This window comes from Ochotona curzoniae, unplaced genomic scaffold (assembly GCF_017591425.1).
Source record: "Ochotona curzoniae isolate NIBS_2020 unplaced genomic scaffold, NIBS_Ocur_1.0 scaffold_4506, whole genome shotgun sequence".
In the NCBI taxonomy this organism is placed as follows: domain Eukaryota; kingdom Metazoa; phylum Chordata; class Mammalia; order Lagomorpha; family Ochotonidae; genus Ochotona; species Ochotona curzoniae.
Window position 1 is genome coordinate 51,808,903 of NW_024467119.1, and position 26,143 is coordinate 51,835,045.

At 46.6% G+C, this 26,143-nt stretch overlaps 1 protein-coding gene across 3 annotated transcripts; it reads left to right on the forward strand.

The window, feature by feature from the left end:
* Positions 1-561: 561 nt before the first annotated feature.
* LOC121147428 (caspase-6) lies at positions 562-20,977 on the forward strand. 3 transcript variants are annotated; one of them, XM_040967279.1, is made up of 7 exons: positions 562-655; positions 6,578-6,620; positions 7,380-7,526; positions 7,923-7,999; positions 9,277-9,452; positions 11,400-11,559; positions 20,457-20,977. In XM_040967279.1, the coding sequence occupies exons 1-7, from the start codon at positions 616-618 to the stop codon at positions 20,696-20,698; spliced, it is 885 nt and encodes a 294-aa protein (XP_040823213.1). In that variant the 5' UTR covers positions 562-615; the 3' UTR covers positions 20,699-20,977. The 3 variants fall into 3 exon arrangements, with proteins under 3 accessions (XP_040823213.1, XP_040823214.1, XP_040823215.1); XM_040967281.1 differs by lacking the exon at positions 562-655 and adding an exon at positions 670-811; XM_040967280.1 differs by lacking the exons at positions 6,578-6,620; positions 7,380-7,526; positions 7,923-7,999 and having other exon boundaries at positions 601-655.
* Positions 20,978-26,143: the final 5,166 nt, after the last annotated feature.

A 26,143-nucleotide genomic window follows, 5' to 3' on the forward strand; every position in this document is an offset into this window, starting at 1 on the left:
TTCAGTTGGACACAGCTGCTCCCGGAAGCCAGTTTTGCAACCACCACCCAGGGAGGGCTAACTGGGTTTGCACTCCCTGCACACAGCAATTGCGGGGTGAGAAAACAAGCTGCAATCCTGTGAGTTTGCTAATGGCTTGCTTTCGTGTGATCTACCTGTGAGGGTCAGAGCTGAAAACCCTGTTGTGTCTCCTGTTGTTTGTTAGCCCAATCCCTTAAAACAGAGCAATTGAACGTGGCTCTCCCACAGTGGTAAGGACTTGCCAGGAACCTGCAACTCGCCAGGGAGTGGGAAGAGCAAACAAACACCTGGGCCTGCTGAGCTCAGCGCAGGTGAGGTAACGTCGCCTCCGCGGAGCAGCTTGCACTCCTGAGACCTTGGCTCTCCGGGCTTGGAGGAGGGCGGGATCATCCGCCCTACCTGGGGCCCGCGCGCTGCAGAGCCGCGGACCAGGAACCACGAAATAGGAGGGCAGCCCCGGGCGGCGTACAACGGGAGTCCCGGGGGCTGCGGACGGCCGGAAGCCACCGTCCGGGGCGGAGCGGCCGCGAAGGGGCGGGGACAGAGCGCCCCGGGATTCAGGAAGCGGAGCCGAACCGGACCATTGATCCCGCGATGAGCTCGGCGACGGGGCTCCGCGGAGCTCGCTGTGCAGGTAGGCGGGGGGCAGCGCGGGGACGCCGGGCAGATGCGCGCGCGGTGCGCGGGCGCAGGCTGGTCGTCAGGGACGCAGGCCCGGCGCCCCGAGCCAAGGGGACGCGCGGCTCCCCCGCACATGCTGGACGGGTTCCAAAGGCGGCGAATCCTGCAGGTAAGCAATTGGGTGAGATCCGGGCAGCTTCGGGTCTGGGGTCCTCACCGTGTCTCGGGGCCCCGGCCGCCGTCACTGCCACCTCACCTCCTTGGCGGAGCTGGGTTGGCCCTGGGGCGTGCCCCTACCTTCTTTGTCCGCTGCCCCGGAGCTGCTGGCTGGCGTCCGGCCTTTTAAACTTTAAATGGCTGGGACTTCCCCCACTCTGCGCTTAGCCACTTAGGAAAAAGTTAACTTTGGGGAACGGAATCTCGTTTTGTTAACGCGCTTTTGCATAAAAGGAAAAAGAAGTGGCTGAACCGAGTAAATAGCACAAGCAGTGTTAACTGGCAGTGTGCCTTGGCGTCTGTGGCTACGCGCTTAGCCTGAAGGGGAAGGCTGGGCCTTGGTGAGGTCCGGCTGCCACTCCTCCCCCACGTATTTCCCCCTCCCTCTACCCTTATCCTTAAACTCTAGCAGCAAAATAAAACAAAACTGCCTGCCTTGACCTATGGTCACGGAGCAAGCCTTTATTTTAGAGCAACACAACGGGAGCCTTGCTCCAAAGGCAAGTTATGAAAGCCATCGGGACAGCTCAGGAGTGGCCTGGGACAGGGCAGGCTGTGTCCTGTGCCGGCTTTTTCCCAACAGGTGGTGAGAGGTGGGTATGGGGCAGGGTTCCCAGAAGCCCAGGCACCTGTCCCTGCACCAGGACTGATCCTGTTTGCCAGGTCCCTTTGCTCACCTGCTATCTTCCTCTTCTCCCCTTGGCCGGGGCATAATCTAAGTCTGATGTGGGTTGCTCCGGGCGGGATGTTAAGCAGCATTATTGGCAACATAAGAGAGAGCAGAGACATGGCAGTTGGGCAATGCAGTGTCAGCAGAATGACCAGATTGGACAAGCTGACATGTTGGTTAGAAGGATAGCAGGTCCCTCCATGATGCCAGGGGTGCCTGGAGGGGTCTTTGGTGTTTGACCCCAGCTCCACCTCTGGAAAGCCCCACCCACTTACCCTGATTCCAGAGCCATGGGAGCTGAGGGGAGATAGGTATGTACAATGAGGCTGTCCTGTAGGTGGTGGTTGGTGGGCTTCTCTGAAGGAATTAGCAAAGCCGGTGAGGAGAGAAAGGAATGATAGGTTTTGTAAGATCTGTGCAGATTTAAGCAACAAGAAGTTACGATCTGTCTATTAAATAGAACAAAAACAGGAAGAGCTCCAGACTCCATTGTGTGCTTGGTAGTTGCAACTCAGGGTGGTGGGCAGAGTGATGCAAGGCAGCTTCAGAATTGAGACACAGTGTTTGGGGCTTCTGTGCCCTACGTCAGGACCACCAGCCCTGCTCTTCACGCAGGCTGCCAGCCACTGAGCACCCTCCTGGTGTTTTCTGATGAAAAGTGATCTCAGTACTTGGCTGATCCAAGTACTGAGGGAAAGTACAGGAAGTATTGAATAAGCTGCCTGGAATCCATAGCGGCATTTTGTGAGATGAAAAAAAGAAAAAAAAAATGACCAACTGAAACTCAGGCTACCATGGGATTTCTTAATTCCTTTATGGTTTGTGAGTCATCAAGTGAGACCTTCAAACCCCAACACAAAGGCCAGGCTCAGTCTGTTGCTCAGGTGTTAGTGATTTTGTGTGTGTGTGTATGCGTGTGTTCGGGATGGCAGAAAAGCTTGAAAAATCAAATCATCTCCTAGGTCTGATCCCCCCCCCCTACTGTATTTTTAGCCCTTCCCCTTCCCCATCACAGCTTTGTGACAGTCCAGGAGAAACAAAGTTTCCACAGGAACTCTAACAAATTTCATAAACATTCCTAACATCTAAAGTGATACCTTTGCTTGGCAGTGGTCATAGCCCGGTACCTGTCCTGTCCCCTATGGAGGCAGTGGTGTGTGATCCACAGCCTTTGCCTCCTCGCTGCCCATTTTCCCTTAAGGCACAACCAGCTGCTGCTTCACAGTGCTATCTTTCCCATAGTTGGTGCAAGGTGTCTTCCCTCCTGCCAAGTGCGCTCCTGCGTTATGGATGGGTCACCGAGACTGCGTTGTGATGCCTGCTGCAGGCCCGTGCCAGGCGCCAGCAGAAGCTCTCCTGCATTCTCAGTGTCAGTGCTGCTGTGAGCTGTGGAGTCACCAGCTGCAGAGCTGATCAGCTTCTGTGCAATGAGGCGTTTGCAGTCGTCTTCTAAGAAATTCCCTGTGCATGTCATCATTGTGCACTGAACGGATCTGTCTGCTTACACACTCACATCACACTGGGTGGAAATTCACATGAAGGATTAGAGGGAATGCACTGAGAGTTCAGCAGGATCAGAACAAAGCTTCTGGACTCAGTTTCCCTCTATAACTATAGCAATAAAAAAGACAACAAAACCCTTTTATTCTTTTTTTTTTTTTTGGCAATTTTTTAAACTGCCTTAATAAGACTGCCAAAGCTGTTCACTTTCAAATTTAAATGGAGTTTTTAAAATACCTATTTACATAAAAGGCAAGAGTGAGAAATCTTCCATCCATTGGTTATTCCCAAATGACCACAAAACCCCAGGCTGGTATAGTTCAACATCAGGAAAGAGGAACTCCATCCGGGTCTCCCACATGGGGTACCATGGACCCAAGGATTTGGGCCATCTTCTGCTGCTTTCCCAGGCACATTAGCAGGGAACTGACTCAAAAGTGGAGTGGCTCGTCCTCAAGGAATGCTGGTGTTGCAAGCAGCAGCTTAATCCAATGCATTTCTACACAGTCCCCCTTCCTGGAACTGACCTTCCTAACTGGCTATGTAAACCTAGCTCCTTATCTCTAAGTCTGTAGGTCTTGAGTAAGCTAAGACCACCTGGACTGGCATCTTAAATTATGTCAGCTGGGAAGAGTTGGGAAGCTCCTTTGAGAATAAAAAGAGCTTTATAGACCCAATCAAGGATGCATGACCAGGGGATAGGCGTTTGGCAAAGCAATGAGTTAATGACTGTTTGACACCTAGGCCAGAGTGAGCACCTGCTTTAAGTCCTCACTGGGCTGTTCCTGATCCAGCTTCCTGCAGGTGCAACCTTGGAACAGCAGATCATCACTTGGGAACTTGAACTGCTGCCAGCCACATGGGAGACCCTGTTGAGTTCCTGATCTTTCCATTTTGAAGTGAATTAGTAGAGAATTGAAATCATTCTCTCTCTCTTCCTCCCTCCCTCCTTCCTTCCCTTCTTCTCCCTTTCTTCCTTTCTCCTTTTCTTCCTCTCTCCTTCTCTCCCTGCCCCCTCTCCCTCCCTCTCCCTTCCTGTCTAACTTTCACTCTCACTTAAGAGGCAATGAGAGAAGTAGAGCTGTCTGGTGCTATATCCCTCAGGAGTGGGGTTAGTTTCATGCTTCTGTATGGGGCACACCTTGGGGCCAGGAACAAGAACAGGGAAGATACAGCCACCCTTTTCACCAGCTGAGAGACTGGTTGCTTATCAGGCTGAGCAGGAGAGAGCTCGGGGCTGAAGAGGACAATTGGCTATCGGACAGGTAGATTTCATTGCTAGGTGTAAAGCAATTCTCTTAGTTCACAGTTCAGTCAGCTGCAAGATAAGAAGGTAAAGCTATCAGAAACAGGCAGGTCCTGGGCTGCTCTGGCACATGGGAGGAGTGACAGGCATGTGCTTTGTCCATCAAGTAGGTGTGTGGGGCAGAGAGTGCCAGGACAAGTGTGAGTTGTAAAGAGCTTGCCCACCTGCCTTGCAGCTGCCCCAAGCAGAGACGGGACAGCCATGCAACAGGCTGCTTTGGGCCCTCCGGTAAACTCACTGCTCAGTCATCATTCCTTCCTCCCACAATGAGACTGGCCATCTAGGTTGGGCTCCAGGAATCTGTATTTGCCAGGGTGGATTTTGGGAGTAATGAGTGGGAAAGGACTGCTGCAGGGGGCTTGAGCCAGATTACAACCCCCCCTTCTCTTCAGTGTAAGGGATGTGTCTGGAGGAAATAGTTCACCGGGGAGGAGGACACATCCCTGTTGGTTGGGAGTGCAGGGTAGGGATCTGCATGTCAGTCGTTCTTCGCTGAGAGACCCCAGCTAAGGGGCACATCTTTCTATACTGCGCATGTTCCTCTTTATCCATCACTTTCTCCCCCACTAAGAGGTGGATTTCATGAGGTAACAAGAGGTTCATGGTAGGCAGTAAGATTCCTTACTGTGGAAGATGCTGTACTTGTCACACTGCCCAGTACAGAAACTGCTGGCCACACATGATCATTTAAATTGATTGAAAATAAGTTTGATCCAGGACCTGGGGAGGGTGGGAAATTGGGTGGGCCTTCTCCCTTAATACCCCCTTTAAACATGAAGGAAACAATATGGAAAAAATAATAGTCTTACCCACTTTCCTGTAGCCCTTGAACCTTTTTACCCTAATTAACCTTGTAACGATTGTCAAAATATAATAATAATAAAAAAAAGTTTGGGTTGGCACCATGGCATAGCACACTAATCTCCATGTGCAAATGCCAGCATTCTATATGGGCACCATTTCACATCCAGGATGCCTATCTTCTGAATTAGCTCCTGCCTGTGACCTGGGAAAGCGGTAGAGGATGGTCCAAATCCTTGGGCGCCTATACCTGTGTGGGAGACCCAGAGGAAGCTCCTAGCTCCTGGCTTCCAACCACTCCAGTTCTGGCCTTTGTATCCATTTTGCTGGCAAACCAGCAGATGGAAGATCTCTCTCTTCTCTTTGTTTCTCCTTCTTTCTCTGTAACAATATGTCTTTCAGATAAAAATAAGTAAAAATTTTTAAGAAAATATGTAAATATTTGAGTTCCTCAGTTGTAGCAGCTGCCCTTCCTGGGCTCAGCAGCTCCCATCCATGGGAGAGTGCAGCTAAGAGCAGTTCTGTCAGCATGGAACATTCTGTCACAACACTGTTCTGGAGAGCAAAGGAAGTTGTACCAGCCACCCTGGAGGGTGGGGATCTGACCCAATGAGAAGGGAGGGGCAGACCTTTTGGCACAATGAGTCAAGCCACTGCAGGGGACACCTGGTCCTTCTGTCAGAGTTCCTGGGTTGGAGTCCTGCCTCTGCTTCCTGCTAGTGCCCTGGGAGGCAGCAGATAGAGACCTAGGCATGTGGGCTGTCACTGCCCCCATGGAACCTTGAATGGATATATTGGCTCAGGCTGGCCCAACCCTGGCTGCTGTGGGCAGCTAGGGAGGGAAGTAGAGAATAAGAAAGAGCCAATTCTCTCCAATGTGTCATGGTGTATGTGTGTGTGTGTGTGTGTGTCTGTACCTTTCAGACAAATAAACATTGATAAACAAGCAGGAAGAGAAGGATTCCCTTCTAGGATATCGAGGCAGGTATATCTTTCAGGGGATGCAGCTGCTAATAAGCCTTGGGCAGTCCTGCCTTGCCTTTAGCTTCCTGGGCAGATCAGAGGGTGATGCAGGGTTGACCAAGGCTGGGTCAGCTGTACATGACTCGGGTCCTCCCTCCTTCAGAAAATATTTGCACAAATGTTTTCTGCCTGAATACGTGCTGTGCTGTTACATTTGAGCTCGCTCACCACAGACTGACTATCCTACTTTATGACAAATGGGCTGTGTGGTGTTTTTTTCCCTTTTTAAGAGTATTTGCTGCCTTGCAAGTAAGAGTAGAGGTCAAGAACACCTTCAGCTGTTAGTATAGAGTTCTTGTATTACTGAGAAGTTTCCTGTCACTTCTGGGGTCTTTGCATCAGAAGTTGGGTGGGAGCTCATGCCGTATTGGACCACATGAAGTCAAAATGTTAACAAAAGTCAACTCTGTTTTTTATAGATGGGGAGCAGAACATGGTAGAAACAGATGCCTTCTTTAAAAGGTAAAATGTACATTTTTTAAAAAAGATTTATTTATTTTACTTTAAAGAGAGTTATGCACACAGGAAGACGGAAATCTTACTTCCAGGGCATGGCTGGTCCGAGGCTGGGAGCCAGGAGCTTCCCCTGGGTCTCCCATGCAGGTGTAGCCCAAGGACTTGGCCCATCCTTGCTTCTTTCTCAGGAAGTTGATGGGAGCTGGATTAGAAATGAAGCACCTAAAAAACGAACTGGTGCCCAAATAGAATGTCGGTGCTGGGCTTTAAAATGTGCTATGATTTTTGTTTTGTTTTTGTTTGCTTATTTTTTTTTTAAAGAATAGAAATCTCTTACATGAATTCAGAGCCAGAATGGAGCTAAACAGTAGAACTGAGTATGAAGAGTTTTAGCTTCTGGGAGACTTGGTTGATAGAACAGCAAGGTAGTGGCTGCAACTGATTATCAAAGGGCCTGGAGACGTTCGAGATACTCAGTTATTGGTCTAGCTTGAGCGAGGACCTAGAGTTTGATCCTGAGCTAGGCTGTTGTCCTTGGACATGGGACAATGGGGACATGAAGAAAAGACTCAGCTGTTGGGGATGGGAGAAAGTGTAACAGGCCAAGTGGCATGTGACTTCTGTTCACCAGCCAGTGCAGCACACCGGCAGACCATCCACCTGACAGAGCATGAAGAGGTGGCAGACCTGCCTCTGTCCCCATGTTGCCTGTGGGCTGGCACGAGCTCTTTCCTGGATATAACTGTTGATATTTCTCATTTACAGGGACACATTTGACCCAGCGGAGGAGTACAAAATGGACCACAGGAGGAGAGGGATCGCCTTGATCTTCAATCACGAGTGGTTCTTCTGGCACTTAAGGCTTCCAGAGAGACGGGGCACCAATGCAGACCGGGACAGGCTCACCCACAGGTGACCAGGTTTATCTGCATGTCCAGACAGAACACTTGAGGGACAGAACAAAAGGACCTGTCGTACCTTGTGGGCACTGATGGTGGTCCCAGGGCCTTGCTTGGACCGCTTAAGAACTCACCTGCGTTCTTTACCTTCTTGTGGTACATGTTAGCAGGTGTTGTATTGTCACTAACTCATCTACACATAGACAGAAATATCCTAAATGGAGCAGCTATCAATATAATTAAATCTTTGCTCCTGAGGGAGGACAAGGATTATCATATTTGATATGTTCTTTGTAAAGGAAAAGGAAATTTTATTTGTCATGACAATGCTGATAGATTCCTCCAAGGTAAGAGTATTCAACAACACTGAGAAGTTCATCAGCTAATGTTCAGTTTACTCTGTCACCAGGTTTAAAGAGCTAGGCTTCGAAGTGAAGTGCTTTAACAACCTTAAAGCAGAAGAACTACTGCTCAAAATTCATGAGGGTAGGTAGTTATACTGTCAAATTGTTTTCTTCCTCTGATGGGACTGAGTACTTTGTTCTGTTCTGTAAAAACAGGCACAGACAATGAAGTATTGGGTGAAAAAAATGATTTATTCACTTCAGAGGCAGATTTGGAACACAGTTACATACAAACACACTTCACCCCCAGATGCCACAACAGCCCAGGCTGAGTCAGACCAAAGTCACAGGCCCAGATCTCCATGCAGGTCTCCCACACAACTGCAGTAACTAAGGACCAAGGCATCCTTCCCTGCTACATTAGCAAGGAGCTAGATGAGAAATGAATCAGGCAGGACTCCAACCTACTGCCCGTTTGGGATGCTGACATTAAAGGCAGTGGCTTAACGAACAGTGCCACAAACCCAGGACCTGAAAATGTGTTAATACAGCGTAAGTTATAGGTTTTGGCAGAAATGTTATCAGATTTAAAGACCCTTGGAAAAATTTGGACATGCAAGGTTTAAGTTGATCATATGTTGCCATCTGTTACTCAAGAAATGAATGAAATCACTTCTGCATTTGGCATTAAACTCTGAGAAGCAAATCCTGCAGACATGGAGTGGGACAGGCCCATTTGCTCAGTTGCTTCCTGCCCCATTTTATCACTGGCTTTAAACAATGTCACCGTATCTACATTATGGCTTCTGTCATGTCACTCTTCTGTGAGTAGCTGTGCTAGTTGATCGTATGACTTGATGGTCACTGCTCCGCGGGGGTTTTCAGATCACCTGCCAGTGACTGGCTATAGTGATCTTTGTGTAGATCAGACAATGTCTTTAACACACAGCCCACTGTAACACTGACCAGCTGTACACCAGGAAGATTTGGGCCTCCTTTGAGCTCTTGGTTCTGCCTCCTGTTGTGCCAGTGTGGGCCTCAGTTGGGACATGCCACGGTTGTATCTCTGAATCTTCCCCAGCTGTTCTAAGGTCTCTCTTTACTCAGAGAAACTTTTAATCCTGGGTTGTAAAGGAACAACGCCCAACCAGCACAGTTTTATGTTCTAGATCCTTATTCTCTGTTTCACAACGGATACTGAAATTTGGCCAAAGTCTCTTACTCTGAACTTTGTAAAAATCAATTATGAAATGGTAATGAAAGTTGTGTCTCATTACAGAAGTACTGACTAAGGCACAGCAACACTGCCCCCTCTCGCAATCACCTACATGTCTCTTTGTTCTGTATTAGTAAATGGCCTGAGTCTGTGTGAATGACAGACACCTTCATCTCTGTGTGCACTCTTGGGCATTTTTGCAGCGTCCACCTGCAGCCATGCAGATGCTGATTGCTTCGTGTGTGTCTTCCTGAGCCATGGCGAAGGCAATCACATTTATGCCTATGATGCAAAAATTGAAATCCAGACATTAACTGCCTTGTTCAAAGGAGACAAGTGTCCAAGCCTGGTGGGGAAACCCAAGATATTCATCATTCAGGTAAGCCTACTTATAAGAATTATAAAATCTGTGGTGATTATAAAAGTCTTAATGCCACTCTCAGTTGTTTTTGTTTTTAATATTTTATTTATTTGAAAAGTGGAGAGGTCTTCCATCCTCTGGGTCACTCTGCAAATGGCCACAGCAGCCAGACCCTAACCAATCCAAAGCCAGGAACCGTGAATGTCCATACAGGTCTCCAAGGTAGGTGGGAGTGGCCCAAGGACTTGATCATCATCTACTGCCTTCCTGTGCACGTTACCAGGAATCTGAAGTGATCTAGCTCCCTGCTGATAGCCTAGGAAAGCAGCAGAGGATGGCCCAAGGCCTTGTCTCTGCCACCCGTGTAGGCCACCAGGCTTGACTCCCACTCCTCAGAGCAATGTTCTGTGGTAATTGAGAAGGTGCTGTATGAATTTTGGCCAGAGTTGCATTTTGAGTTGTTAGTAACATGTTAACCCTCTAATATTTTTATTATCATTCTATAGTATTTGGATTCACATTTGAGGTGGCTCTCACAATAACAGGTGCTCCTGGTTGGCCAGGGCCAGGACCCCTGTGAGAGATGCCTGCTTACTGAGCAACATAGCCCACTCTGCCTGGTCTCTGAGAGCTGGGGGAGGAGTTCCAGTCCTCGCAGAGCTCAGCTTCATGTTCCCGCTGGCACCAGGCTTGCCTGCTGACCCGCCATTGCCCTCTGCTCGTCTGTGCCCCCACCCCTCTTAGAATGCCAATCATGCTGGGTTAGGGCCCCAGGGCACCTACTTAACTCTTGTTACCCCTTGCACCCAAATACAAATTTGAGGTAGCAAGTTGGCGCTAAAGGGCACACATGGGAAAGGAGAGCACGGTTCAGCCTGCTGCACTTGCCCTTGGCCTCCCAGTGGAGGACAACCAATCAGGAGAGCGGTGTGCACCTCACTGAGATGGAAACACAAAGCACCATGAATAACTGTCATCTCAGCCAGGCCGTGGCATTTCCTTTTCTTCATGGTGTGTGGCTGCAGCCCAGCCAGCTAAACCCCATGTGCTGATGTTCTGATGAAATTCATACCAAACATTTCTCCTTTTTTTAAAAGATTTTTTAAAGATTTATTTAAGTCAGATTTACGGAGGAGATAACAGAAAGATCTTCCATCTGTTGGGTCACTCCCCAACTTGTCGCAAAGGCCAGTGCAGAGCCGATCTGAAGGCAGGAACCAGGAGCTGCTTCCGGGTGCCAAGGGTTTGGCCTGTGCCTGACTGCTTTGCCAGGCTACAAGCATGGAGCTGGATGGCAAGTGGAGCAACTGGCGTACGAACCAGTTTCCATATGGGATCCCAGTGCAGGCAAGGCAAGGACTTTCTAGGCTACTGCACTAGGCCCTTATCAAAGATTTCAAAGGAGATGATACCCCTTGGGGCCACATGTGCGGTTCATCCATGACAATGTTAAGAACTGTGGAAGCTTTCTCCTCCCCTCCAGTATCCCTCAGCCACCATAACTTAATGTGGAGTTAAAGATGTCAGTTTCCTACTAATTAAAAACTTAAATAGGTAAACAACTGTGTCAGCTTGAGTGCGCTTTAAATTGAAAATTTCTTTTTGTAATTTATTTGAAAGATGGGAAGAAACAGATCTTCTTCCTGGGAGCTTCATCCCAGTCTCCCACGTGTGTGCTGGGCCATCCTCTGCTGCTTTTCCCAGACCATTAGCAGAGAGCTGGAGTGAAGTGGAGCAGCTGGCACCCACGCGGGCACTCCTGTGGGCTGCCCACATCACAGACAGCACTTTTCCAGGCTATGCCACAACACTGGCCCCAAATCTGAATGTTTTTAAACCACAGGTACTGTGGTTTGTGTTATTCCCTGCAGCAAGGTGTGCTGTTTTACATTCCCTGGGAAACTTGAAGCACTGGAAAGACAACAGCAGGCACAGAAGGTCGATTGTTTACTCCTTATCTTGTAGGCCTGTCGGGGAGACAAACATGACGAGCCCGTCATCCCAATGGATGTGGTGGATCATGAGAAAGGGGGACAGGAGAGCAACATGACAGAGGTGGACGCGGCCTCGGTCTACACCTTGCCTGCTGGAGCTGACTTCCTCATGTGCTACTCTGTGGCTGAAGGTATGTTGGTGTTTAACACAGACACAGAACTGGCTTTGGCCAACTTCATGCAAGGATCGCCTTACCGATGTTGCTTTGTGTGTGGTTTTGTTAATAACCATTCCAACTGTAATGAGATATGTGATTAAGGTTTGTATCTGCACCTTCATGACGGCTGGTGATACTGAACATTTCTTTGTCTATCTGTTGGTCATTCATGTTTGTAAAATGTTTATTCATGTCCATTGCCCATTTTTTAAAAAATATTAGTATTCTTGACTTTTTAAAGATGTATTTATCTATTTGAAAGAGCTGCAGACAGGGAGAGACAGAGAGCAAGAGTTATCTTTCATCCTCTGGTTCTCTCCCCAGAGCTGCGACACACTGAAGCCAAGAGCTCCACCTAGGTCCCCCGCACAGGTGCACAGGCTTCCCCAAGGCTGTTAGCAGGGGGTTGCATCAGAAGTGAAGCAGCAGGGGCCTGAACTGGGTGCCCACATGGGATGTTGGAGTCACAGGCCTTACCCACTAAGGCACAATGCATCCCTTTTTCCCAATTCTTAACTGAGCTTTTTGTTGTTGACTATTTTGAGTTGCTTTTATATTCTGTTAATCTTTTGTCAGATGAATACTTTGCACATATATTTCCTGTTGTGTTGATTGTCTCCAAGCACCAACTGTTCTTTCTCAGGTGTATGTTTTTGGTAACTTAATTAGAATCATTGGCTATAGATGCATGAATTCATTTCTGGGGTGTCTCCTCCTTTGGTGTATGTGTCTGCCTTCATGCCAGTACCATGCTGCTTTAGTTGTAGTACCTTGGTATTATGTTTTGAAATCAGGTATTAGGATGTTTTTTATTTCCTTTTTTTAAAAAAGATTTATTTTATTTTTTATTGGAAAGTCAGATATACAGAGAGGAGGAGACAGAGAGGAAGATCTTCCATCCAATGATTCACTCCCCAAGTGAGCGCAACGGCCGATAATATGCCGATCCAAAGCCAGGATCCAGAAACTTCTTCCGGGTCTCCCACGCGGGTGCAGGGTCCCAAAGCTTTGGGCTTTCCTCGACTGCTTTCCCAGGCCACAAGCAGGGAGCTGGATGGGAAGCGGAGCTGCTGGGATTAGAACCGGCGCCCATATGGGATCCCGGCACGATAAAGGCGAGGACTTTTAGCTGCTAGGCCATGCCGCTGGGCCCTCTATTTCCTTTTTTATTCAAAACTATCTGGGGTCTTCTGTGCCTCAGTATGAATCTTAGGAGTGTGTTTTCTAGTTCTGTGAAGATTGTCATTGGTATTTGATGCAGATGGTGTTGAATAAGAAAATCACTTTCAATAGTGTGGAATGTCACTAATAGGGAATTGCACAGTAGGTAAGATGCTGCTTAGGCTGCCTGTATCCCATAGGGAATCCGCATCACAGTGCCTGAGGCCTGTGCTGGCTGTGCCCTTAGGCCCAGCCTCCTGCTATTGGCACAGGGAGACAGCAGGTAGTGGCTCAAGTGGTCAGTTCTCTGCCACCTGCATAGAACAACTGGATTGTATTTTGTGCTCTTGGCTTCAGCCTAGGCTAGTTTTGGCTGTTGCAGGCATGTGAGGAGTAAGCAGTAGACAGAAGATATAGCTCTCTCTTCCTCCCTGTCTGCCTCTTAAGTAAATTGAACCTGTAAAGATTTTTTTTTTGGTGTGGGCAATTGGCACACTGGGTTAAGCTGCTACTTGGGATGTGCATATCCCATATTGCTGTGCTTTTCTGAGTTGCAGCACATTGGCTTGTGTTCCCAGCTTTTTGCTAATGTAGTTGGGAAGGCAAATGAAGGCAGAAGTGGTTGGGTTCCTGACATCACTAGGAGACCAGACCCTGGGGAGTGAGCCAGTAGATAGAAGAACGTACTGACATTCTCTCCTTTCAAATAAAAGTAAATCAATATTTTAAAAATATTGATTCTTCCAGCCCAAGGACCTAGGAGTCCTTTGTGTTTATGCATTCTCTAATTTCATTCATTGGTGTTCGTAACTTTCATTGTAGAGGTCTTTCACATCCTAGGGTAAATTCATTCCTAGGTTATATTACTATTTTTAATAGCTGTTATGGATGCTATTGTACTTAATATCTTCACAATTTCCTATTGATGTATGCTGTTGAATTTTGTGTTTGATTTTGTATCCTTACAGCTTCACTGAATGCCTGTGGTAGGTCTCTTGGGGTTTTCAGGATGTGGAATCATCTGCAAAGAGACAATTTGCATTTCCCCTTTCCTATTTGAATGCCTCTTGTCTTTCTTGACTAATTTTTGTAGCTAAAATACTCAATGTTACGGTAAACAAGAGTGGTGAGAGTGAACACCTTAGAGGAGATGCTTTCTACTTTCCCCTACCCAATAGGATGAGGGCTGTGAAACTGTCATAGCAGCCTTATTCATGTTCCTCCTTGAACCGTGCTTGCCTTCAGACCCACCATTGCCCTCTGCCTGTCTGTGTCCCTACCTCTGTTAACATGCCAGTCAGATTCGGTCAGTGACACAAAAGACCCAACACAGTCTAGTCCAATGCTTGATGGCATCAGCATTGAATTTTTAAAACTATTTTATTGGTTTGAAAGGCAGAGTTACCGAGGGAGAGACAGAGAAGTCTTCCATCTACTGACTTCCTTCCTAAATGGCCCACAATGGCTGGGACTTGGCCAAGCTGAAGCCAGGAGCTTCATCTGGGTCTCCTGTGTGGGGTCAAGGGCCTAAGCATTTGGACCATCTTCTACTTCTTTCCCAGGCACAGTAGCAGAAAGCTAAACTGGAAGTAGAGAAGCTAGGACTGGTACCAGTGTCCATGGGGTTGCTCACCTTGCAAGTGGTGGCGTAACCCATTCAGCATAGTGCTAGTCCCTGGATGTTCAATTTTATCAAGTGCTTTTCTGTATCTGTGGAGATGATTACAGGATTTATTCTGTGATGTGATGTGTTACTTAGAGATCTGCATATTGCTGTGGTTTGAATAGGGTATGGCTCTTTTTCAGCTGTCTTCCTCATGTAGTTAAGTCCACAATCCACTCAGTCAGTAGTGTTAGGGAAGGTGGAACTTAATCCAGTCTGCTGGCTAGGAGATCAGCCTGAGGACTGCCCTTGAGCCCAGGGCATGCCATTTGAGGGTCCATCTCCTTAGGATCAGTTGCAGACACCCACATTGCACCGTCTCTTGAATTTCATTTGGCAGTAGTTTGTTGAGTATTTTGCATATATGTTTATTAGGGGTATTTGTCTTTGGTTCTTTTTTGTTTGTTTTGGTCTTATTTTTGAATGTAACAATGCTGGGCTAGAATGAATTAGAAAGGTTCCTTTGTAATGTTTTTGGAATACTGTGAGAATTAATATTAGATTTTCCTTAAAAATTTGGTAGAATTCAGTACTGAAGCCATCTAGTCCTGGACTGGACTGTGTTGGGGGCTTTTTGTTACTGACCAAATCATATTACCAACCTATTCTGGCTCTCTGTATCATCATAGTCCAATTTTAGTGAATTTTATTCCAGAGATATATCCATTTCTTGCAGGTTTTCTAATCTATTGACATATAATGATCCTTTGTATATCTATGGTATTAATTTTTTAATTTTTTTTAAATTTTAGATGATGTTAACTTAGTTGATCAGAGTGGGATGGATCAAGCGTTAGGAAAAAGTGGGTATGATCATTGTTTCCAAAATTTCTATTTCTCCTTCTTGTTTGGGGGTGGGAAGGTAAATGGAGAAGCCACACCCAGCCTCCCAACCACTCTAGTACCCAGGGTGAAGCATGGCCACCCGATAACAAGTCAGAAACCCAGTGTAGCACATATTGCAAGGATTCTGCCCAGCTGGTTTTGATAGTTCTGAAGTGTTGTTGATTTCGCCAGTCCAAGGATGAGGGAACCCTTTTAGTGTCCATCATCTGACATAATCGATCTCAGAGTCTGCATTAGCCCTGATTTTGCTGTCAGCGTTTGGCTGGAGTAATTGTCCAATTTATTCTGTCCTTCCTCTGGGATGGTACAGGTGTCCCCTGAAGGGCTCAATTTGCTGCCATATCCTCCATGTGTATCTGGGCCAGCTGTCTACTACTCCGTCTTTTCCACTGAAGAGGACTAGTTTTCACAGTTGGGAGAAGGACCATAACCAGATGACCTGGGCTCACCAGCCCTCCCATCCCAGGTGTTCATGGACCCAAACCCTAATTTGCAGGCATGCCAAGGACATAGACCAGGCAACCTGGGCCCCGCCAGACTCCCATCTCCAGGACTCATAGGCCTGGCAACCCCAAGCACCCATTTCACAAGCAGGACAAGGACCCAGACCAGGCAACCCAGACCCTCCCGGATCCCTCAGCCCCCCGGGATTCACAGACCCAGCACCACCCTCCCCCTAACTGTCATCCACCAGAGGGTGCTGCAGCTGGCTCAGTCCACCCTGTCCATAGTACCAACTTATGCTGACAGGTGCTGCAACCCAACCAGACCCAGCCAGACCTCTGTCCCAGCCCTGATATGAACTGGCTGGTGTTACGGCCCTGCTGGTGTTGTGGCCCAATCCGGCCCCTCCTGAACCCTGTTTTGGTTCTCAGATCTGCCAGTGGATGGTATGAACTGGCCCAGCGTGGCCCACCCCCAGACCTGACCCATGTGTGCCAGTGGGTATCATAACCTGGCCTAGTCTGGGTTGCTCCTTGCCTTGGTTCTTGTGCTTATCTGCAACTACTGTGTTCTGACAAAGGAATTTCCAAAACTATTCCTCTTCCAGGAGACCTGGAAGTGGCAGGTGTTGCATACACCAGTAGGTCTTTGGCCCAGTAGACTTAGTCCACCTCTTGTCCTGGCAGAAACAGTGGCCATGCCCAACCAGCCCATACCCATTCCAGTTCTCACTGTTGGGTGCTACAGCCCAGCCACATCTGATCCACGCCCAGGCACAGCTCTCACATGCTTCAGTGGGAGCCAAGATCTGGCCCAGCCCATTGTACACTGATGCTGGCTTTCATACCTACTAATAGGTGCTGGAGTCTAGCTCAGTCTGGCACTCTCGAGACCAAGTTCATACCCATGCCAAGGGAGACTGCACAGCTTAGACCACTCCCCCATTCTGGCTCTCACACTCACTAGTGGGAACCCCAGCCCACCTGAGGTATCCTCTTAGTACCCCAACCAGGCCTGTTCCCAGCCACAGCTTTTGTATGTGCCAGAGAGATTGTTGTTCCACTGGAGTGAGAACCCATGTGCCCCCACAGATTCTGCCTCCAGGCCTGATTCAATCACGTGATGCTCAGTGTCATGGCCCAGCCACACGTTTACCCAATCCCTGTTCCGACTCTCACAGGTGGACACCTTGATCCAGCCCTACTGAGAGAGTCTCTTTGTGCCTATGAGTGGTATTCGGTGGTGGTTGACTCTACTCCAGTTCAGCCCTCCCAGGTGAACTGGTACTTCAGTCTGACTCTTAAAGTTCCTCCCATTCACTGTACAAGCAACTCAGTCTCAGAACCCTTGCTCACCTGATAGAACAATGGTAATGTTCATGGAAGTCCCTTAGAGTGTCTCACCTGGACATGAACCCTCAGGTTCCTATACACCTCCACCTGTGCCATCCACAAGACGCCTTATAAGTCCATATCCCCAGGTACTCAGAGCTCACTGTCAGGCAGCCAGAGGACTTTGCCTGCGACCATTGGTGCACTGACCACCTGACACAAAATGAAAATCCACAGTCGCAAGTCTAGACTGCCGTCCCTCCTGCTATACACAACTACATGCAGCTCAGTATTCTGTTTTTTAAGATTTATTTTTCTTTAATTTTTACTGGAAAGTCAGATATACAAAAGGAAGGAAGACAGAGAGCAAGATCTTCCATCCACTGATTAAATCCCCAAGTGGCCGCAACAGCCTTACTACACCTACCTGAAGCCAAGAGCCAAGAGTTCTTCTGGATCTCCCACGTAGGTGCAGGGACCCAAGGTTTTGGACCATCCTCAGCTGCTTTCCTAGGCGACAAGCAGGGAGCTGGATGGGAAGCAGGGCCACCAGGATTAGAACCAGTGTCCATATGAGATCCCAGCACTTGCAATTGAAGACTTCACCTACTAAGCTAGCACACCAGGCCCAGGTTTCCATTTGTTCCAAGGCATTTGTAATTTTCCTCCTGATTTCTTAGTGACCCAGTGTTCAGTCAGAAGCAGGTACCCATGTATTTGTATAACTCCTAGATCAGAATATATACAGGATAGGATTTCAATTTTTTTTTCATTTGTTAAAGCTTGTTTTGTGATCTAACCATCCATCCTAGAGAACATCCCATATTCAAAAATTGGTGTGTTCTGCAGTTGTGGGATGCAGTAATTCATCCGTGAGGACCATCAGATCTGTATCGTTGCTTGAGGCTGATGTGTCTGTGTTGATTGGTTAGCATGATCCATCCATTGATAGTGGGCTGTGACCATCCCCCACCATGAACATGACCCATCCTCCTATAGCTCCCATGTTTGGTCAAAGTGGGTACATGTCATTACACGTTTACAAGCACTGTTCTTCTCACTGGATTGATCCTCTATATAATGGCCCCCTTGTTGCTTTTTTGCACTTTTAAAAAGTATGTTCTGTCTGATATAAGAACAGTGGTAACGTCAGTGATACAAGGATGCTTACTCCTGCCCGCTTTAGGTTCAGGTTATGAGGAACATTTTCTTGGAACCATCCTCTTTCAGTATGTGTCTTTACTGGTTCAGTTGCTGTGGGAGGCAATCTATTCAGGCAGTCTGTCTCTTAATTGGGAGATTTAGTCTAATTAACATCCAAAATTATTGTTATTTTTAAGATACTGGTCTTCGGGTGCAGTGTGATAGTGTAGTGGCTAAAGGCCTCATCTTGAACACTCTAGGATCCCATATGGGTACCAGCTCTTATCATGGCAGCCCTGCTTCCCATCCAGCTCCCTGCTTGTGGCATGGGAAAGCAGTCAAGGACAGCCCAAAGCCTTGAGACCCTATAGCCATGTGGGAGACCTGGAGGAAGTTCCTGGCTCCTGGCTTTGGATCGGCTCAGCTCTGGCACTTGTGATCACTTGGGGGTGAATCATCAGACAGAAGATCTTCCTATCTGTCTCTCCTCCTCCCTATATATTTGCCTTCCCAATAAAAGTAAATAAATCTTTTTTAAAAAATTGGTCTTAAAGGCAGAGTTACAGAGAAAGTGAGAAACAGCCTTATCTGCTGGTAGCTGGCTGGTGACTCTGAACACAAGAGCTTTTTCTGAATCTCCCACATGGGTGACAGGTACCCAGGGACTTGGACCATCTTCCGATATTTGCGCAGGTCATTAGCAAGGAACTGGGTTTGAAATAAAGCAACTGGGACTACAAATGACACCCATGTGGCATGCTAGTCTTTGAAGCAATGGCTTTATCTGCTATGCCACAACACCTACCCCTCCAGGTTATTACTGGTCAGTAATGACTTAGTCTTGTTATTTAAAAGAAGTCCTCCTGTTTCTTCTGGGTCTCCTTTGGTCTGTTCGTTTATTTTTGTGGCTGGGCAGTGTGCTTAATTGAGCTTTCATTCTTTCATAGTTCCCTTTTGCCTGTCTGTTCTACGGGTCTGTTTTCCACATATACTCTCATTCTTTTCTGGGTATAGTAATTTAAGGATCTTTTTTAAGGCTGTTCTGGTAGTGATAAATTTCCTCTTTTGCTTCCCTTGGGGAAAAAAAAGCTAAAATGTATTTATTTTCATTGGAAAGGTAGAGTTGCAGAGAAAGATTTTCCATCCACTGGTTCACTCCCTAAATGGCTTTAGCAGTCAGCTGAGCTGATCCAAAGCCAGGAGCTAAAAGCCTAGCTGCTTCTGGGTTTCCCATGCAGGTGCATGGTCCAAATGACTTGGCCCAACCTTGGCTGCTTTTGCAGTCCACAAGCAGATACCGGAAGCAGTGTCTGTGCTTGGAGGTGGAGGATTAGCCAGGTTAGCCAATAAAATGATTGATTTCTCTGTTTATGATGTGTAACTTTGGTTGAAAGCTTTTGGTTTTCCGGAAATGGAGTATGTTCTTCCGTGTATATTACACTGTGTTTATGCTATTAGAGGGGAAGGTGTGACATAAAACATGCGTTTTCTCGTCTTGATTTATTTACACTTGCAAGTGAGAGTTGCAGAGTGAGAGACATGTCTTCCATGACTGGCTCACTCCCCATCCGGCCGCCATAGCCCGGGGCTGGGCCAGACCAAAGGCAGCAGCCAGGAGCTTCTTTCCAGTCTCCCACATGAGTGGAAACTTTGAAATTCTTTCCTCATGGTGTACTTTTGAGAGTTTGACTACAACATGAAACAATGAGGATCTAATCTGGTCATTTCCATCCGGGTCTGTGGGCCTCCTTTACCTGGACATGTGTTTCTTCTCCAAGGCAGGGGAAGTTTTTGGCTGTTGTTTTCATGAAGAGGTTTGGATCTCCTTGGAACCGGAGAGGGGCAATGTGGGCAGTTCTTTCCTAGCTGCCTTCTTCAGTGCATCTCTTACTGTTCTTGTGCTCAAAGCGAGTCTGCCGCTGTCTAACGCAGTTCCTCGGCCGTTGTGAGGGTGGTTCTGTGTGTGAACAGCTGGTCCACTTGATTTTCCTGGTGACAAGGTTGCCAGAGACTCTGATTCAACTGCCATCTCCCTCAGCCTCACCACACAGCTCCTTTAACTCTCATCTCTCAGGATGACTGGCTGCCATCCTGGGGATTTCTTAGTGACACTGATATCAAACTATAGAAGTAACATGATCTGAAAGTTGTGGGTGCATCTCAGTCTTTCCCTAGGATTTTTGAGAACGTCTGTAGCTGGAATGTAAATGTTTTTGCCAATAACTTGCAACTGAAAGCCAGGAAACATTGTGACCTTTTTATTTTCTCCTCCTCTTTCTTAGGATATTATTCTCATCGGGAAACTGTGAATGGCTCGTGGTACATTCAGGATTTGTGTGAAATGTTGGGAAAATACGGATCCTCCTTGGAGTTCACAGAACTCCTCACACTGGTGAACAGGAAAGTCTCTCAGCGCCGGGTGGACTTCTGCTTAGACCAAAATGCCATTGGGAAGAAGCAGGTCCCTTGCTTTTCCTCAATGCTAACTAAGAAGCTGCACTTCTTTCCCAAAGCTAGCAACTAGGGGCTGTTTTGTCTCATGATGTGTGTCCAAAATGTTTCCCTTTCTGTCACCAGCAATTGAGATGTTTTAAGGTTTAGTATTCAACAGGGAACTTCATGGATAGCCCATGGTGGATATGGACTTAAGGGTTTGATATACAAATAGAAAAATAAATACTCAGGACATTCCCAGGAAAGACTACCAGCATTTGAATACTTAATCTTCTTAGTAAACTTTAGTACTACCCAGTTTTGCCCTAACACTTGATAATTATATTTTATTAAAATTTTTTTTAATTCACATTGTCATTTGTATAATTTGTAGAATTGTTTTACTTGATCCTGCTGTGGCTTAATAGCTGATACGATTACCACATTTTGTTGATGACTTTAACTGCCACTTAATCAAGCACTGTGACATTCTGTATCAGAGGGTAAAGTGCCTGCCAAGCACACAGACCATCACACCTTCATGCGGGAAGAAACACACCCCAGGCTGTGGGGGGACCTGAGCCGCCAGCAGCTGCTGGGGCTCTGAAGCACACATAGAGGACTCCACAACCCAGAATACTCAGGTGAGATTTTGAAAGAACACTTTTTTAGAAAAAAATAAGAATTTGTTAGCTAGAATTTGAAAGCAATTGAAATGAACCATGAGACTCAGAAGTGGCATTTGTAAGGTGCTCAGTCAACATAGGGAAAAATCCAGTAAAAGGTAAGATTAATTCTTTCCACTGAGCTCCTCTACTTGCATTCTCAAATAGAGCAGGTGGCGCACCTGTCTCAGGGACTCTGTGGCCTGTCACGAGAGAAAGAAATAGAAACACGTGACCAGAGGAGGAAACCCATTGCCGCAGCAGGGACTCCTTACAGAGCGTGCCCCAGGGCAGCAGAGTACATTGAAACTACTAAGTAGGGCCCAGCGCGATGGCACAGTGGTTAAGGTCCTCGCCTTACACGCCCAGGATCCCATATGGACCCTGGTTCTAATCTCGGCAGCCCCACTTCCCATCCAGCTCCCTACCTGTGGCCCAGGAAAGCAGCCAAGGATGGCCCAAAGCTTTGGGACCCTGCACCGGCATGGGAGACCCGGAAGAGGTTTCTGGCTTCAGATTGGCTCAGCTCCAGCAGTTGCGCTCACTTGGGGAGTGAATCATCGGACAGAAGATCTTCCTCTCTGTCTCTCCTCTCTGTATATCTGCCTTTCCAATAACAATAAAATAAATCTTAAAAACAAAAAGAAACTACTAAGTAGTGAATACCGAAAATCCATCACTGTTATCATGTTGGTTTTTTGGAAGGTGAGTTTTACTATTTGTATTATAATTGAATGATTTTTTTTAACTAGCAGATTAAATCTTTCCTAATGGCCTTTCCAGCTTGTATTTAAAACAACCCGTCTCTGTTCTTTACCACCTGTTCTTTTTTTTGCCTGATTGATATGTTTTTAAAATCTTAAATGATCCTGTCCTTATAAACTAGCTGTGAGACTATCCATTGCTTAGCCTGGGATTGAATCACCCAAATGTAAAAGGAGTTCACACAACTACAAAAGCATTCTAGTTTTCCTACATGATTTTTATGACATGCTTATTTTTTGAATGTTCAATTTGGGGGTTACATGATTCTAATTTACAATGTCAGAGGCAATTTAGAAGGTACAAATAGCAAAAGATACAGTGATTACTGACTGTTCAGTGAGTGTGCAGGTGGCAGTGTAGAGTTTTTGTTAAGATGGATTTATTTGAACATCATAGCAACAGAGAGAAGGATTTTGTCTACTGATGCACTTACTAAGTGGCCACAAGAGTCCAGGCTGACACGTTGAACAACTCCTGGGTCCTCTGGTAGGTGGCAGGGAACCAAACCTTTGGGCCACCCTTGCCGCCTCACCAGGGCTGTTAGCAGGGAGTTGGATCGGAAGTGCTCCAACTGTAAACAATAGCATCACAATTGGTGGCTTAAACTGCAGCACTACATGGCTAGCCTCAATGAAGGAGATCTTACTAAAGTTATTTGCTTATAAAGATTAGAACTACAGTTCTATGCTAAGAAATCCCCATGAGCCCAAATTCATGAATAAAGCATGAGTCCAGAGGCAGGAGCTGCTAAAGGAGCCAGTCTGGCAATGGCAGTGGCTTCCCTTCATGTTCCCAATGTTTGGGAAGTTCTTTTATAATTCCATGAATACTTCCTGCAATCCTGCCTCTATTTGCACACCTTCAGGAATTCCTATACTCAACATTTGATGTTTTGATGGTGTCATTCATTTCTTGGATAGATAAGTCAAAATTATAGTAAAATGTATGTAACAATTAACCATTTTAATCATATCAGGTGTATGGTTCAGTGGCATTAAGTGGATTCAAATTATTTTGTAACCATCACTATCATCCATCTCCAGACATTTCCATCTTTATTTTTTATTCCATTGTTATTTATGTATCTATGTAAAATGAGCAACTTTCACATATTTCATGGTACAAATTTAGGATCACAGCAATACTTCCCACCCTACTCTGTACTGCCAACGTTTCCCATCGACCCTCCCCTGCTCATAAGGAGCTGCACACAGGAACTGTGGTCTAAGCTATTGGCTCTTGAAATCTCTGATGGAACACTCCTACAGTGGTCTTTATGAGTTATTCCCAGAGCATCATGAAAATGAATGAATGTGAATTTAAGTTTCATGATAATTATTGGCATTCCTCCACTATGGTTCCTATAAATTACTTTGATAGAGCATGAGGACTATTTGGGGTAGATCAGACCAGGCTGGACTGCAGCACCTGTTGGCATATGTGTGGGTTCAGTATGGAGGTGGGCCATATTGGGCCAGTTTGCAGCACACTAACATAAATGAGAGGACAGGGTGAGGCCAAGCCAGGAGGCGCTTAACACCCCCAGCTCACATTGGCTGGGGCTGGATGTAAGCTGGGCTGTGCTAGACTGCTGCTGCACCTTCAGTTGAGTGCTGGGACCAGGGGTGAATGGGCTGAGCCAACTGTAGTACCTGCTGGCAAAGGCTGAGACTGGGGATATGCCATACCAAGCTCGGCCACAGTTCCCACTGGCATGTGCAAGACCTGGAGCTGGGAGTAGGTGTGGTAGGGGAACTTTGGAGACCCCCTGCTGGTCCTCTTATTCTACTGGGAAGTGGGAGAGGAGGGAATGAGGGCAAGCCAGGCCAAACAAGGCAACAGCATAAATGTGAGCCTGGTCTTCAGACAAGTCGGGATGAGCTAAGCTCCATCATCAATAGGTATGCACAAGAGCTGGATGGGATGTGGGATGGGATGGGCTAGGCCTCAGCACATGCCAGTCCATGCAAAAACTGTGCCTGGGACAGCCCTGGTAGGGATTAAGGGGGATCGTCCTGATAAGGCCCTGGCACTTGCTGGTGTGCGTAAAGACTGGTCACATGATATATGGCCGGACAAGGCTGCAGCGTGTATTGTTTTGTGTGAGAGATGGGGCTGGAGTGGAACTGACCCTATACTAACTGGTACACACAAGAGTTAAATCTGAGTCATCGCAGGTGAAGTTTTTGAGGAACTTCCCAACTAGACCACTGGACTCAGACCACAGCCACTGGGAAAAACAAGAAACATGGTCTGGCCTTGGCATGTATGTATCCTGACTGACCCTCTCAGTTGCTGTTGCCTTTGTAATAGAGCATGCCCAGATGCACATGGGGGACATGACAGTCAGATTATCCAGGCCAGAAGAATATGTCAAGATCCTTGTCAGAGGCTGGAAAGCAGAACAGGTTGGATCACTAAAGCAAAAGAAAGATTACTTCGGGGCCGGCGGCGTGGCTAGTGGCTAAAAGTCCTTGCCTTGAACGCGCCGGGATCTCAAATGGGCGCTGGTTCCAATCTTGGCAGCTCCACTTCCCATCCAGCTCCCTGCTGGTGGCCTGGGAAAGCAGTCAATGATGGCCCAAAGCTTTGGGACCCTGCACCCGTGTGAGATACCCGGAAGAAGTTCCTGGATCTTGGCTTCGGATCGGCATAGCATTGGACAGAAGATCTCTGTGTCTCCTCCTCTCTGTATATCTGACTTTCCAATAAATGAATAAATCTTTTTAAAAAATGTAAATGTTAAAAAAAAGATTACTTCGTGAAAGATATGTGGAAGCATAAAACCCACTAGAAGCACAGATATGCAAAAGATTAATATAAAAAAATCAAATATTATAGACACTACACATAGCCTCTTAAACTCTAGGCCTGTGTCACTTGTCTCTGGGTAGCAATCTTTGGTCTGTGTGAAACAGGGAGCAGCCAGGAATCTGAACACGGGAAGGTGGGAGGGGAAATGTGCAAGGTATGCAAGAGATAGAAACAGGGATAGACATTTGGCCTGGCAGTTGAGGTCCTGGGTTTGAGTTACCACACCATTCCCTGTTCTAGCTTCCTGCTGATGGACACCCTCGGAGACTACAAGGGATACCTCAAAGATTTCAGACTGCCATTTATGTGAGAGTGAGGATTGAGTTTCTGGCACCAGACCTTAGCCTTTCAAAGCCCTGAATGTTTGAAGTATTTACAGGAATAAGCAAAAAGACGGCAATTCACTCTGTCTCTCAAATATTTTTTTAAAAGTTGGAAACAGGATAAGTAATGTGCAAATTACAATTTAAACTGACATACCCTGCAAGTTTTCTTTATCCTTCAGACATCTTTTTTAGTTGCTAATGCTTGTAGCTTTCAACAGTAAGTCCAACTGTTAATGAAAATTAGCATATACATTACAGATACATAGCAATAACAAATACATTGCTTTTCCTTTTTCCAGACTTTTAAACACTGGTGTATTTACTGTACTTTTTCTAGATAAACAATTTATGTGTTTTATATAATTTATTGTTAAAACCACTGACAGGAGAGCTTGGTAACAAAGCATACAGAATTAGAAGTGCTTCCCAGAGGGTCCAGCTCAATGGTTCAATCCTCACCTTGCAATTGCTAAGGTCACGTATGGGCACTGATCAGTGTCTTGGCTATTTCACTTCCTATCCAATTCCTGCTTATGGCCTGGGAAAGCAGTAGAGGATGGTCCAAGTCCTTGGGACCATTCATATAGGAGACCTGGAAGAGGATCTTCACTCTGGGCTCCTGGCTTTGGATTGACCCAGTCTGTCCAATTTGGGAATAAACTAGTAGATGAAATCTCTCTCTTATTTATATCTTAATTTTTGTTTTTCATGATATAGTTACTTAGGCTCAAGGATATCTCCATCTAATCCACCCCCCATTTCCCATTATATTGTAACAATAGTATAGTCCTAAAACAATTCTCTCAAGTCTACCATTCTGCTAATCAAGTCTATCGTGGCATTGTAGGCATAAACAATTATGGAAAGTCACGTCTTTAATGGGAGTCCATATTTTGCTCAGAAGTAGAGATGTGTACTGCAGTGTATCTTCATGGTATACTTGCCTCCATTATATAGTTCCTCTAG